This window comes from Enhydra lutris, unplaced genomic scaffold (genome assembly GCF_002288905.1).
Source record: "Enhydra lutris kenyoni isolate GAN:26980312 unplaced genomic scaffold, ASM228890v2 scaffoldscaffold17, whole genome shotgun sequence".
Lineage (NCBI taxonomy): Eukaryota > Metazoa > Chordata > Mammalia > Carnivora > Mustelidae > Enhydra > Enhydra lutris.
This window is the reverse complement of record NW_019154101.1, coordinates 37436990-37453686: the sequence shown is the minus strand read 5'-3', so window position 1 is coordinate 37453686 and position 16697 is coordinate 37436990. Positions and strand designations below refer to the sequence as shown.

The 16697-nt window shown below is 37.5% G+C and overlaps 1 protein-coding gene across 2 annotated transcripts in view; it reads right to left on the bottom strand.

Annotated features, from left to right (window-relative positions):
- Positions 1-16697, bottom strand: part of LOC111147605 (utrophin) — a 552279-nt gene that overhangs the window by 307896 nt on the left and 227686 nt on the right. For both annotated transcript variants that reach the window (XM_022503758.1, XM_022503757.1), the window contains 4 exons: positions 16434-16595; positions 15863-16000; positions 12110-12301; positions 10635-10807 (listed from right to left, as the gene is read on the bottom strand). In XM_022503758.1, coding sequence (XP_022359466.1) covers positions 10635-10807; positions 12110-12301; positions 15863-16000; positions 16434-16595 — 665 coding nt within the window. The remainder of the gene's footprint in view (positions 1-10634; positions 10808-12109; positions 12302-15862; positions 16001-16433; positions 16596-16697) is intronic.

The window sequence follows — 16697 nt, the reverse complement described above, 5'->3', positions numbered from 1 at the left end:
CTAGAAGCAATTTTTCTAAAAAGGAAATTCAAATCTCATTTAAATGAAAAGCCCCAAAACAAATGCATTCATAGCTCACTGCTCTGTAAGACCAGTTTTCAAAGATTACAGTTCATGATTCCTCTTAGAGAAACAGGCACCATAGCAAGAGCAATCCCACCCCTCTCTGTCTTAACATGCATGCACACATACGCAAACACACTGGGCAGGTTTTTACCTGAAAAGACAGCCTGCCCCAGCTTGGAAAATCAAGATTGATTAGCTGCAGCCATGTTAACCTACCCAACTTTAAACACTTAACATGGTAAATATATAAAATATGATTAATTACCCTATTTCCTTGGGGGGTGAGGTGTTTTACTTCCAGAATACTTCATTCCCAGCTAGAACAAAACCCAAAAGGCCAAAATACTTCAAAATCCCCTTCACTCCATTATCTCTGTATTATGGACTTCACTGCACCCCCTAAAATTCATATGTTGAAGCCCTAGTCCCCCGTGACTATATTTGGGGAAAGGGGGTCTTTAAAGAGCTAATTAAGGTTAAACGAGGTCATAAGAGTAGGGTCCTAATCCCATAAGACTAGTGTCCTAATAGGAAGAGAAATAGGTATCAGGGATTGACATCTCTTTCTCTCTGCAATAGCATAGAAGAAAGGCCACAGTGTGTAAGGACACAGGGAGAAGGTGACCATCTGCAAGCCAGGAAGAGAGGCCTCATTAGAGAGTAACCCTGCCTGGGGCACCTGGGTGGCTCACTAAGTTAAGCGTCTGCATTCAGCTCATGTCATGATCTCAGGATCCTGGAATCAACCCCCACTTTGGGTTCCCTGCTCAGCATGGAGTCTGCTTCTCCCTCTGCCTCCTCCCCACTGCTCATGCTCTGTCTCTCTGTCAAGTAAATAAATAAAAATTTTTAAAACAAACAAACAAACCCTGCCAGCACCTTGACCATGGACTTCCAGCCTCCAGAACTAAGAGAAATCCGTTTGTTGTTTAAGCCACAACATCCGTGGTATCTTATGTTGGCAGCCCTAGCTGGCTAACATGCTCTGTGTGGTGGCCAATCTGGAGTGTCCCCTCTATCTGGACACAGCACAGCATGGAAGCATTAGCCAATGAGACAAAGGGCTCTCAAGACTTTTATTTAAACCTAACTCCTTTAGAAATGAGATAATGTCAAACTCCACTGCTTGCCACACTTGGAACACATTAACTAAGTATACAATGAAAAATCTTTTTTGGGGGGCACCTGGGTGGCTCAGTGGGCTAAAGCCTCTGCCTCTGACTCGGGTCGTGATCCCAGAGTCCTGGGATTGAGCCCCACATCGGGCTCTCTGCTCGGCGGGAGCCTGCTTCCTCCTCTCTCTCTCTCTCTGCCTGCCTCTCTGCCTGCTTGTGATTCTGTCAAATAAATAAATAAAAATCTTTAAAAAAAAAAAAAAAGAAAGAAAGAAAGAAAAATCTTTTTTGGATTTGGATCCTAACAAACTTCATTGTGCTTTTTTTTTTTTTTTTTAAGAGTAGCGGTGCTAGAAGAGTGTTAGATGATATCCCTGAGATTTTGACAATTTTAATAAAATTTTTATTTTGCATGATAAAAAGATAACATTCGTTTCAAAAAATAATGAAATAGTGCCTGGCATCACTAACTCCTAAAAACGTTTCTATTTCCTTCTTCCATGAAAATCATTTTGAAAATTCAGTTAATATTTGTTGCGTACCCACAAGGAAGTAACATTCTCTTGGGCACAACAAAAATAAGAGCACTTCCAGTGATCCGAAGGGGCATGTGCACCCGAATGTTTATAGCAGCAATGTCTACAATAGCCAAACTATGGAAAGAACCTAGATGTCCATCAACAGACGAATGGATAAAGAAGATGTAGTATATATACACAATGGAATACTATGCAGCCATCAAAAGAAATGAAATCTTGCCATTTGCGACGACGTGGATGGAACTAGAGGGTATCATGCTTAGCGAAATAAGTCAATCAGAGAAAGGCAACTATCATATGATCTCCCTGATATGAGGGAGAGGAGATGCAACATGGGGGGTTAAGGGGGTAGGAGAAGAGTAAATGAAACAAGATGGGATTGGGAGGGAGACAAACCATAAGTGACTCTTAATCTCACAAAACAAACTGAGGGTTGCTGGGGGGAAGGGGGTTGGGAGAGGGGGGTTGGGATTATGGACATTGGGGAGGGTATGTGCTATGGTGAGTGCTGTGAAGTGTGTAAACCTGGCGATTCACAGACCTGTACCCCTGGGGATAAAAATATATTATATGTTTATAAAAAATAAAATTAAAAAAAATAAAATTAAAAAAAAATAAATAAGAGCACTTCCAACAAAACACTAAGAGAAGATACAGAGGCATCTTCATTACATTTCATAACATTATGAATTTCATGAAATAATGAAATTACCTTTCATTAAAATTATGCAATCACTAAATCACTAAAGAAACAAATTGTAATTTTTCAGATGTTGCAATAGAAAATGTTGCTAAAAAGTCTGCCTAAAAGGTCTGAAGACCTAGAGAATATAAACATTATATTTAGTAAAGATGAGTATCATTGTAACAGAGAATAAATTTCAAATAAATCTAAGCAGCATAGCTATGGATTAAATAGGAAAGATTTTTTTTTTCAAAGATCTTATTTAGTTATTTGACAGACAGAGATCACAAGTAGGCAGAGAGGTAGGCAGAGAGAGAGAGGAAGGGAAGCAGGCTCTCCGCTGAGCAGAGAGCCCGACGCGGGGCTCGATCCCAGGACCCTGAGACCATGACCTGAGCCGAAGGCAGAGGCTTAACCCACTGAGCCACCCAGGCGCCCCGGGAAAGATTTTTTTTTAAAGGAGGGAGGGAGATGCATGTTCAGGTAGGACTCACAAAGCCATCACCCCCTCTCTAACCCTGCCAGCTCACATGTGAGGCAGTACAGTATTGCAAAGGACTGTGGTCTTCCAGAGAATCAGACTCGAAGTCCCAGCCTTACTGCATTCTAGCTTTAGATTTGTACTATAAACATATGAGTTTGCTATCTCTACTATTTCAACTGGCCTTACCATCTTGCCCACAAACTCATCTCACCATCGATGTACCCTGTTTCTGGCAATGGTACCACCACCTACTTAGGTCCTCAAGCCAAAGACTTGGGGCTCATTTTTTATTCCTCCTCCTTCCTTACTCCAACATCCCATGAATCAAATTTTACTGACTCTTTAATTCTCAGATTTTCCTTTAGTCTCCACTTCCACAGCCACTATCCTAACCAAATTATCATCATGCAACCAGCACAAACGGGTCCTCCCAGCTCTTAGTCTCATCCTCTACCAATGTATTCTACAATCAGCAAACTGTCATTCCCTTGTTAAAATACTGTAATGGCTCCCTATACTTATGCATGGATTTTTCTTATAAATACTACAAATATATTTCCTCTCCCTTATTATTTTCTTAGTAAAATTTTGTTTTCTTTAGCTTATTTTATTGTATGAATACCATCTATTATACATTAGAACACATGAAATATATGTTAATAAATTATATTATCATTAAGGCTCTAGTCAGCAGTAAGCATTAATAGTTAAATTTGGGGGGAGCCAAAAGTTATACATAGACTTTTAACTACATTGCGGGGGAGGGGGCTAGTGATCCTATCCCCATGATGTTTGAGGGTCAGCTCTACTTAACTTGATACACAAGGTCCTTCTAATATAGCCTCTTCAGACATTTCTGGTTTCATCTTTCTGCTATGAGTTCTAACTCTGCTGGACTATTTCCATTTCATCAACTGCACTATACTCTCTCTCTTATCTATGACTTTATGCATTCCCTCTATTCCTTCACCTGGGTAACCTCCAAGAAGATTCCCAAATCCTTCAAGGTGCCTAGCATGGTCTTCTGCATTGTCTCCATCAAAGCACTGTGCACTATATAGTAAATGCCTATATTTTTCTACTATACATACTTTGACTCTGAGAAACAGACTACTATATCTACTTAGTACACCTGCCTTATAATCCTTTATAACTACTTACACGTAACAGTACGTGCCTTGAATTAGTCAGCATTCAATAAATACTGGTCAAACAGATGGTGCATGGACAGATAGATAGATAAGTATACAGAGGTAGGTGGATGGGCAAAGTCTTAAAATTGAATTTTGAACATTTTTTAAAAATGAGAAAAGGATAACTGATGAAATTAAGAAGGAAAACTATTCTTTGTAGAAGATGGAATTCTGAGTAAGAATCAGAAACTGGGAAGGTAAAGAAAACAAAGAAAATTTTAATCAAGATTTTGTGAAATTAAAGAAAGAAATTTTTTTGAGCAATATATACGAAGTATAAGAAATTAGGCCACTGGGAAAACAAAGTTAAAAAGCTTCCAAGTTCAAGATGCGAGGTCTGAACTTTGTCCACATAGCAGTGAAAGCCACCAAAGGAAGTACAGAAGATCAATACCTGAGAAGACATTCTTAGGAGAGAAGATACATAAGGATCCAAGGATCCAAGATGAGAAGGAAGAAATAACTGGCTCAAAGAAAGGGAAGAAATTTGTCCAGGAAAAGGGGGCTCCATTATTTATCTAAGATGGTTGTAAAATTACTTATTTGGAAAAATATGAAAACTAACACCATGCACCAGTGTAAACTAGGCATAAAGGAATTTTCAAAGAAAGTTGATCTGCTATATTTTCATGGTATTTATCATACTTTTACTATTGGTCAACAAAGTTTGAAAAGTTGCTTTTTTTCCCCCATAGATTATGCTTCTCTTTTTTTGTTTCAAGTTTTTATTTAAATTCCAGTTAGTCAACATATAGTGTAATTAGTCATTGAGAGAAAGACAAATACCCTATGACTTCACTTTTATATGTGGAATTTAAGAAACAAAAGAGATGAACATAGGGGAAAGGGAAAAAAGAGAGAGAGAGAGAGAGAGCGAGAGAGCGGCAAACCATAAAATAGACTCTTAACTATAGAGAACAGAGGGGAGGTGTGGGAATGGGCTGAATGGGTGATGGGCATTAAAGAGGACACTTGCTGTGATGAGCACTGGGTATTGTATGTAAGTGATGAATCACTAAATTCTACTCCTGAAAAAAAGTTTTAAAAGTTTTATAGGCCAAATGGCACAAGGACCTGGTACAGACAAATGGACTTGGTGGTCACCCTCATGTGATTATAAGTGATAACTGAAACCATAAAAGTGCAGGACGCTTGCCACTGCCTTGATGTTTTATGAAAAAAAAAAAAAAAAAAAAAAAAAGAATACAAAAAGTTCTCACTACTTGTGAAAGGTGGATAAACATGGATGGAGAAAAATAAAGATTATAATAGGTTACCAAAGTTGGGAAAGAAAAACAAAAATTAAGAATAAGAACATAATGCAAACAAATGCTGGGATAAAACAAACAAGACAACACTCTAGCAAATGCAATCAAGTTAACGAAGGTAACAAAATAATGAAAGCTATGACAAATAAGATTTCTAACATAAGAAAATACAGTTAAATATAGTTTGGTGCTTAAATTTTTGAAAATTCCCATGTTACCTTTTTAAAAGGTAAAATTTTTATAATCAAGGAAACAGCAGAACTTCTGCCATCAGCACTACTAATCAACAATGTTCTTAAAGTTCTACCACATTAGTCAATGCAAATATACAAATTGGAAGATTTTTAAAAAGAGAAAAAGTTATCATTACATACAGTTGATGTCAATATACTACAAAGGTCAGAAAAATCAATTTTATACCACACACATGCATCACATAGACTACAGAAGAAAACTACCACATGCCAACTCTACAATAACAAACAAGAAAAGCCCAAAACTACCAGAGGGGCAGGGATCTGCAGAAAATTTCCCCAGGGACAAAGTGCTGACAGATGCCATTTTTCTCACCTTTACCCAGCATAGATAGCCAAATGCTTCTGGGAGCAATTATGATACTCTTCATCCATTTACCTGGCTAGCTAGCACCACTTGCTCCATCCTGGCATTCCTCTGCAAACCCACCCCACCCAACCATCTCACAAATAAGGGTAGGCATCCCTCCAAAGTGACTCCTGACTTGGGGGTAGAGGGGATAACCCCATATACCAAAGTGCCCATACTTAGTGCCCACGGCTGCTGGTCCTCTCAGCTGGCTGTGCAGAGAGCAAGTCCTGCCCTTCCTTGCACCTGCAGCTGCAGCCATTGCAGCAGCTAACTGCAGACAGCCATACTAATTGCTGGCCCCATCTACCAATAAACCCAAGGTGGTAAAGCCAGGTCTCTTAATAGCCAGAGGAGCAAACCCTGCCCAGTGGGCCCACAGCAGGCAAAGCAGATCATTGTAGCTAGCTGGGCTAAGGGCCAGCCTGACCGACCAGTGTGCCATAGTAATCATGGCTCAGGAGGGCATATGCAGTAGTGCAGGATTGCCTTATAGGAAACCACACAAATCCACTACTTTCAAGACCAAGAGATATAAGTGACCTACCTAATACACGAAACAAACACAGAGAGTCAGACAAAATGAGGAAACAGAGGAATATGTCCTAAATGAAAGAACAAGACAGAATCATGGGCGGGGCAGGGGGAAGGGCAAATAAAACAGATAAGCAATAGCCCTGATAAAGAGAGCAAAGTAATAGTCATAAAGATACTCACCAGACTTGAGAGAAGAATATTTGAACTCAGTGAGAACTTCAACAAAAAGACAGAAAATATAAAAAATAACCAGCCAGAAAATTAACAAGTCAGGAAATGACAGATGCTGGCGAGGATGCAGAGAAAGGGGAACCCTCCTACACTGTTGGTGGGAATGCAAGCTGGTGCAACCACTCTGGAAAGCAGCATGGAGGTTCCTCAAAATGTTGAAAATAGAACTACCCTATGACCCAGCAATTGCACTACTGGGTATTTACCCTAAAGATACAAACGTAGTGATTCGAAAGGGCACGTGCACCCAAATGTTTATAGCAGCAATGTCTACAATAGCCAAACTATGGAAAGAACCTAGATGTCCATCAACAGACGAATGGATAAAGAAGATGTGGTATATATACACAATGGAATACTATGCAGCCATCAAAAGAAATGAAATCTTGCCATTTGCGACGATGTGGATGGAACTAGAGGGTATCATGCTTAGCGAAATAAGTCAATCGGAGAAAGACAACTATCATATGATCTCCCTGATATGAGGGAGAGGAGATTCAACACGGGGGGTTAAGGGGGTAGGAGAAGAGTAAATGAAACAAGATGGGATTGGGAGGGAGACAAACCATAAGTGACTCTTAATCTCACAAAACAAACTGAGGGTTGATGGGGGGAGGGGGTTTGGGGGGGGTTGGGATTATGGACATTGGGGAGGGTATGTGCTATGGTGAGTGCTGTGAAGTGTGTAAACCTGGCGATTCACAGACCTGTACCCCTGGGGATAAAAATATATATGTTTATAAAAATTAAAATTAAAAAAAAAAACAGCCAGGGTTAATGAATATAATAACTAAAATGAAAAATATACTGGAAGGAATCAACAAATTAGAGGATACAGAAGAATGGCTCAGGAATCTGGAAGCCAGGGTAATGGAAAGCAACCAAACTGAACAACAAGAAAAATAATGACAAAAATGAGAATAGATTAGAGGGACTCTAAAACATCATCCACTGTAATAATATTCACATTATAGGGATCCCAAAATGAGAAGATAAAGAGAAGGGAGTAGAAAATTATTTGAAGAAATAATAGCTGAAAACATTCCTAATATTGGGAAGGAAACAGACACCAAGGTCTGGGAAGCACAGAGTCCCAAAAGGAAGTCCAGACCAAGACACAGAATAATTAAAATGGCAAAAACTAAAGATAAAGAGGGAATCTTAAAAGCAACAAGAAAAAACAAGCCATTATGCTAAAGGGAAATCCCACAAGGATATCAGCTGATTTTTCCACAGAAACTCTGCAGGTCAGAAGACAGCATGGTATATTCTAAGTGCTGAAAGGAAGAAGCCTACAATCAATACTCTACCTGGCAAAGTCATTCAGAATTGAAGGAGAGACAGTTTCCCAGACAAACAAAAGTTAAAGGAGTTCATCACCATTCGTCAAGTGCAAAGAAAAGGCCACAACCAGAAAAGTAAGAAAACCATGAAAAAAAAATTTTCCCCATTGGTAAAAGCAAACATATAGTCAAGACTTAAGTGTGAGACCTGAAATTTTTCACTGGTAAAAGCAAATACATAGTCAAGACTTAAATGTGAGACCTGAAACCATAAAACTACCCAAAGAAACACAGGCAGTAATCTCTTGGACAATAGCCATAAATATCCATATTTATGGATATGTCTCCTCAGGTAAGGCAGGAAAAAAAAAACCTAAAATAGACTACTGGAACCACACCAAAATAAAAAGCTTTTGCACAGTGAAGAAAATCATCAACAAAACAAAAAAGCAACCTACTGAATGGAAGAAAACATCTGCAAATGATTTATCCATCAGGGATTATTACCCAAGATATATAAAGAATTTATACAACTCAATCCAAAAAAACAAATAATCCCATTAAAAAGGAGAGAACCTGAATAGTCATTCTTACAAAGAAGACATCCAGACGGCCAAAAGACACATGAAAAGTTGTTCAACATCACTAATCATGAGGGAAATGCATATCAAAACCACATGAGATATCATCTCATACCAGTCAGAATGTCTAGTATCAAAAGACAAGAAATAACAAGCATTGGAAAGAATGTGAAGAGAAGGGGCGCCTGGGTGGCTCAGTGGGTTAAAGCCTCTGCCTTCGGCTCAGGTCATGATTCCAGGGTCCTGGGATCGAGCCCCGCATCGGGCTCTCTGCTCAGCAGGGAGCCTGCTTCCCTCTCTCTCTCTGCCTGCCTCTCTGCCTGCTTGTGATCTCTGTCTATCAAATAAATAAATAAAATCTTAAAAAAAAAAGAATGTGAAGAGAAGTGAACCCTCGTGCCCTGTTAGTGGGAATGTAAATTGGGGCAGTTACTATGGAAAACAGTATGGAGACTCCACCAAACTTAGAGACAGAAATAATATATGATCCAGGATTCCACTACTGGATATTTACCCAAATGAAATGAAAACACTAATTTAAAAAGATATATGCACCCCTATGTTTTGTTGTAGCATGATTTATAATAGTCAAGGCATGGAAACAACCTATATGACCATCAGTAGATGAATAAAGATGATGTGATACACACACACACACACACACACACACACAAAATAGAATTTTACTCAGCCACAAAAAAGAATGAGATCCTGGCATTTGCAACAACACAGATGAATTGAGAGGGCACTATGTTAAGGGAAATAAGTCAGACAGAGGAAAGATAAACATTCTATGATTTCACTTATATGCAGAATCTAAAACACAAAACAGGGAAGCCTGGGTGGCTCAGTCGGTTAGGTGTCCGCCTTCACCTCAAGTCATGATCCCAGAGTCCTGGGATTGAGTCCTGTGTTGGGTTCCCTGCTCAGCTGGGGGCCTGCTTTTTCCTCTCCCTCTGCCCCTCCCTGGGCTCTTTCTCTCTCTCTTGCTGACTCTCTCAAATAAATAAAATATTTTTAAAAAGTTACTATGTTTTAACAAATTAGTCATCATCTAATAATCAAGTCTAACTAGGCAGAACTACACATAAAGATATATGTAAAAAATATTGTCTAAATGTACAGGGATGATTTTAAAAAGCCATACAAGGGAATACACCCAAAGACTATTAAAAATGATCTATTCAAGGACTATATACTCACTTGAAATGCAGCTAAAACAAAGAACAAGAACATACTGCTTAGTTTTTGTATGTATGTCTCTTAACGTTTTCCAATACATTTTTCTGGTAACTTTCCTTTTACATCATACTTTATAATGGACTGTTTCACACCTTACTTGCCTTTCCACCACATACAGAGCTACTGGCAAAAATCTTACCCGTTCTTATTTCTACTTACTAATAGGTCCGGTCAAAATCGAGAAAGAAGGCTCAAAAACTTTAGACAGAAAATTATAAGAAAAAGGGTTTGGGGTTATACATGGATTCAAATTATCTGTAGCTATCCCTGTTCCTCACTTGCATTAATCATCAAGCATGTGGAGAAAGTGAGCATTAATGAAAATCTTTTTTAAGTTTTTTAGAGAAAATGAATACTATTTAGATCCTAAAGATTACAGGTGCTTCCTTTAATTATTAAGATATTATGTTGTAAAAGATCATCTATATGTGATGCAATTCCTCTTTCTTCAAGGAACCACACTCATCACAATTTATTAAACAAGGCCTAGGACAAGGATGTGAAATTTATTTTCATTAATCTTAGTGTACATATGATCTTTGTCATGGACCATGAACTTAGAGGCCTTTTTTTTTTTAAGATTTTATTTATTCATTTGACAGACAGAGATCACAAGTAGGCAGAGAGGCAGGCAGAGAGAGAGGAAGGGAAGGAGGCTCCCTGCTGAGCAGAGAGCCCGACGAGGGGCTCGATCCCACGACCTTGAAATCATGACCTGAGCCGAAGGCAGAGGCTTTAACCCACTGAGCCGCCCAGGTACCCCAGGCCTTTTTAAGAAAAGTAAGTATTAATTTAATTTACACATACCCTTTACGATCATTGTACATTCTGTTAATTCTGTCCCATTTTGCATTCAGCTGAGTTAGTGTATCCCGGATCTGAATGGCTTCAGGCCCGGAAGCTCCGAGGATGACATCCGGCTGTGCTTCATGAATAACTGCAATCTGCTCCCCGAGTCTGTCCAGTTGATCTTTGACGTTCTATAAATGTAGTATCGCACATGAACAAAATCCAGCAGAGACATAAGAAGAATGAAACCACAGAAGACCAAAAATTTATCTTGCATGACATTTATTTTAAATATAATGAGATATAATAATTGTTGCTTATCAAAACTGAAAACTTTAAAAAAGAATAATACCCTGTATTGGCCAAGTGTGAGAAATGCTACCTAATACCCTAACGGCAGAAAAGGAAATCCTCACAGTTGCACAAAGCAGTATTTGTAGAGGACATACAAAAAGCCTCAAGAGTATTCTGTAAAAGTAATAAAGTGAGGTTGGAATGATTTACATTTTCAAATATGTAGTAATGCTAACTTAAATGACAGAAATGAGCTAGCAAACATCAAATCTATAGCGATTTACTGCAAATTTATACATAAGTGCAAATTATATGAAAAAGCCTTGATAGTATTTAATAGTCTTGTGAGTAACTACAAACTTCCAGATCTCTACTAATGTATAAGCAACACGCTACTCCATATCTCAAACACTGGCCCATCTTAACTTGTTATAGATGACAACATAAATGTTGATATTTTACATCAAACTCACAATCAAGTTTATAAGAAAGGAACATGGATCGTGCATGTGTTTGATTAAAGAAGTTTTTGATGTTGCCAAGAATGAACAACTGTGCATACTTAAAAATCCATGCCTACTCTTAAAAAATTCAAAATTTGATATTTCCTGGGGCGCCTGGGTGGCTCAGTGGGTTAAGCCGCTGCCTTCGGCTCAGGTCATGATCTCAGAGTCCTGGGATCGAGCCCCGCATCGGGCTCTCTGCTCTCTCGGGGAGCCTGCTTCCTCCTCTCTCTCTGCCTGCCTCTCTGCCTGCTTGTGATCTCTCTGTCAAATAAATAAATAAAATCTTAAAAAAAAAAAAAATTTGATATTTCCTTGGTGAAATGAGCAAGGTTTATTATTTGCATCCATTATTAATTCTTTAGTACAAATTTTAAAAATTATAGGCCATCTACAAAGGCACAAGGACAGATTTCTTGCTTTATTCTGCATTAACAGTAGCTACTCAAGGGCACCTGAGTGGCTCAGTGGGTTAAGCCTCTGCCTTCCGCTCAGGTCATGATCCCAGGGTCCTGGGATGGAGCCCCGCATCAGGCTCTCTGCTCAGCAGGGGGCCTGCTTCCCTCTCTCTCTCTCTCTCTCTCTCTCTCTCTGCCTCTCTGCCTGCTTGTGATCTCTATCACATAAATAAATAAAATCTTAAAAAAAAATAAAAAAAAACCAGCAGTTACTCAAATCAGGTGCCTGGATATTTACCTTCAGAGAGTCTTCCTGAAAAGAGAAGTCTTCATAGGCAACAGTGCTTAGCTCGGGTGCACTGAGTGATAATTCAGCATCATCCATGGAAAGTAAAACTTTGTTAATCTCAACTAGATAATCTGTGGGGAGAGGTGGCGACTGAATTCCAGGAGCAAGCTGACCTGTTCTCCTTTGGTGATTAGAGGCTGCCTGTAAAAACAATAACAATAAGACACATCTCTTAAAATAGACTCACAATGAACAGCAGCAAATAGAAAAAAAACACAATACTATTTGGTGGAGCAATTCAGTACCATCAAAGGGGAAAAAAAAAACGAGTTTTATGTTTTTATATTTTTGCCTGTATTGCTATAGAAACCCTTGACAATCTCTATACTCATTTTCTTTTGCAGCCTGCAGTTAAACAGTATAAATAAGTTAAAGCTTGACAGGGTTTTCTTTAAGAAGTGTGCCACCTAAACTCATTTAGCAAACAAGAAAATGTAACAACCCCTTCCTGAATTGTTGGGGGAATGAGACTATACCATAAATCATAAAGTTCTGTAGGAAATAAAAAATTTTAATACCATTTTACTCTGTAAAATGTCATGATTAGATGAACTCTTCTGGGCTTCAGTTACAGTTTATTAAATGTGCTATCTATTACTTGCAAATAGCAAAGTGCATCTTCTCATGAATTAAGGTAGCTTCCATGATGCTTTCACTGTTTTCTCTATTAAACTTCTAAAAAAGGACAGTTCTCTGAGAATTCAAAGATGGCAGTGAATAAATACATGTTCAATGAGGTAGCATCCTGAAAATGGCTATGGTTACAATTCCTAAATGAAACTGAGACTCAAGACTAAAACCAGTTAAGTCAACAACATGGTGTTGAATCTAGACATCTGCATTTATGTGTCTCCTAGAATGCGATGAAACGTGTTCACCTATTGCTGGATAGTATAGCAGGAGAGAAGCAAGCCAAAGATTTCCTGATTTTATCCACGTGATTATTTATACTGGACACTAATATTAATTTTATTATCCTGATGCCATGCCTTCAAATTTTAGTCAGAAAGCATTTCTGGATATTTACCTATATGTCCAAGAAGGTAAGTTATATTTTTAAAGCAAATATAAAAGAAATGGAAAGGTCTACAGGTATTGTAGATAGGAAGTTCCAAATTAAAAAAAAAAAAAAAAAAAAAGGTCACATTCATGAAAGACCATCTTTCTCTATTCAGACTATAAAGATAACCTAGGATTTCCTGAGCCTTCATAGTCTTGCAGAAGCAGCAAGGCAGTTCAAAATTTAAACATGTGCTTTCTTTATTCCAAAAATAGATTTTATCCTAAGAGAGTGATCAATCAAAATGTCCTAGGAGAAGAAAAAAAAAAAAGTCCTCGAGATCCGACCCAGACTTTACTTCTGGATAATTTTATTTTTAAAGAATTCCGCTAGGACACAGAAATGCAAATATACCACAAGCTAATGCTAACATTCAATACTGTTACATGATGTTGCTCAAGTCATACACAACCTAAGTTCCAGATAAACAGATTAAAAAGTTAATTTTATCTGAACACTTAATTAAAAGTTCCTGTTCTGTTTTTATCCAACCATAAGGAAAAACCAGGACTAAATAGAATTAAGTATCTCTGTGGAAAATAAGAACTTTTCAGATCCTAAGTAGGCTGGAAACACACACACAAACATACACAAATACAGTCATATAGGGCTAAACAAAATTTTAAATGGTTTTATGTTAAGGATAAAATAATTTGAAGATGAAAAACAACAAGATAATACTTAAGAGCAAATATGACAGGAGACCAATATCTTTATTTTATAAAGAGCTTACACATATTTTAAAAAGAGCAAACATACCCTCATAAACAAATGGGAAAAGGTCATTAAACACACATTTTAAGTAAGAAAATGAGTCCTAAAAACCAGTGGTTCTCAATCCTGATGGAACATCAGAATTACTTAGAATGTTTGCTTGTTTGTTTAAAGAGTGTTCACAGATAAGCCCAACCTAAGAGATTTTGATTTAACTGGTTTGTAAGTTAGATTTTTTTTTTTAAGTTCCCCAAGAGATTCTAATGTTCATAGATAAGAAACAGTTTTAAAAAACTGCAAGTCTGAAGAAGCATATGGGCTAAGGAAAAAATAAGGACAAAAACTTTTTAAGCATTTTAAGAACATTTTAATTACAATAACTAATGCTAGTGAACCCAAAATGAATTGTGCCTGTTGTAGTGTATATTAGTACTCTTAAAAAACAAATTTATGCATTTGTTAAAAGTCCAAGAATCATTTCCATTTTGGACCAGTAATGATTTATGATTTCGGACCCAAAAGTTCTAGGAAAGTAAGATACTTTCAAAAGTAATAATAAGGCAAAGAACTATAATATCATCTGAAAAAATCTTAGGAGTAAAAATGGAGCCAAGTCTTAAAAGATAATACATTTTTCAGGTAAAATGAGATAAAACCCATACCAAGGAGTTAAAAATAAAATTAGCAAGATCCCAAAGGTGTAAAGGCACCGGTGTGTTTGGGAAAATGTGCAGAAAACCAGCAGAACTATATGCCTGGTTAAGAGCCAGTGAATCAAAGTGGTAGCTGGAGGCCAGATAGAAGCCTTAGTGTATCATTATAGTGATGAACCTTGCACTTAAAGCTTTCTCTGTATTTTGCAATATTTTCCTGCATACTTTCTTAGATAAAGGAATGTCATGACCAGCTATAACTTTGAGGGGAATAATTTTGAGAACTAAATGGAGGATGGGCTAGCATTAAGAAAGACTGGACATTTAAAAAAAAAAAAACAAGAACAAAAATCAGCTTAGGACATATTACACTGACTAACAGGAGCAAATCTTAAGTGTGAATTACAGAAAGGATAGTAGACTAAGAGAAATTCCATCCTTTCCCCAGGGTCATAAGGCAAGTAACTGGTAGAGCTATGTCTAACTTTAGGTTCAGATATGTCATGCTTCCATTCAGAAGACATGGTTTTAATACCTACTTGATGTGGTGTAAGGAACAAGAAATGGTTGAGAAGATTTTGAGGTTTCTACTTTGAGAATAGGTAGTTTTTAAGGAAATAAACAAAGATGGGGAATAAATTAGGAAACATGGATTGGAAGGGGAAGGGAGAGGACAAGTTTAGCTTGGGACATGTCATAAGGCTGCAGTACATACAGATAGAGACATCTAACAGGCAGCAAGCTCAGAGAGTAGAATCTTCCACTAGATTCAACGTCATCAACTAAAAAATGGTTCTTAGAAGGATTACCTAAGAACAGACTTGGAGAGAACAGCAGCACACTTAGAGTGCGGTTGAGATGATGGCCATTGAAAAGGGAGCTGGTAGTGAATCTTTTTCTAGAACACAAATCATAATTTATCAGTTCACAAATTTAGTTATTTGTAAACTAAAATTTTTTGAGGTGATTAAGACCTCCACATATGAAACACAGAACTGAAGGAGGAAGTCACTTCTAAAAAGAACAGATGTCTTTTAGATTTAAGACATTATTAGAAGTCCAAAAGAGGTCCCAATAATAAGATTTTGTTTCTATTTCCTTTGAGTCCTGTCCCATCTGAAAATATAAATGTTATTTAGTAGTGCATACCAGAAAGGATAAAGAGATACTATGCCATCTGCTTTTTAAGGTATCCATGAATGCAACATTGAATATCTGAATGGCAAGAGCTAAATAAGTTATTTAAGGAAAACAGAGTCTCTCCCAAGATAGTACCTTAGTTTTATTGTATCTTGTGCGCAAAAGTAGTAACTGCAAACGGATCCTTTCTTTTTTATTATCCTCCATAGGTTGATATAACATTTGTTCACCTCTTTGTAGAACTTCCTCAATCTGGGCTCTCTCCTCATCCACCTGAAGTTTAATAGGAAAAATAGCTTACTCAAAAGAAAAATGCATACAGCATCACTTACTTGACAGTTCCCAAGCAGAACCAACTTACAAAGTATGAGATCAGTCAAGATCTGTTCACCTGAATAAGTAACAAAAATTCATTTTTTTTAAGTATTTCACATCTGAAGTTAAAATATCTCATAAAGAATGTTAGTTTAGAGGAAGTTAGAGAACACAGAAACACTACCTTTAGTCAAAAAGCGTGTCTATTTTTTTAAGCATCATGTAAATCACTTGGCAAATCTTACAATGACATGCAGCAGAAAATCACGTATGGGCCTATTCTTTGGCATGACTTGGCAGACTCTTTCAGTAAACATCACTGATGTAAAAATATAATTAACAGAACAGAACAGTAAGAACACCATGGTTTTGAAAATCTCCTTGAACCAACCTTTTCATCTTCATCACTGAATTCTAAGTGTTTTTCCACAACTTTTAACATATTCTCTATGTCACTTTCTAATTTTTCCAGGTCAGAGAAATGTACATCAGCTTCAAACGCTTCAGTGGTGACCAGACGTTGGTAGGATAATGGTTCCTGGCCAATTAGCAACTGCAGAAGGAAAAGTGTTCTTTGAAAAGATAGTCTTTTTTTTTTTTTTCTTTTTAAAAGATTTTTATTTATTCATTTGACAGAGAGAGAGAGAGAGAGAGA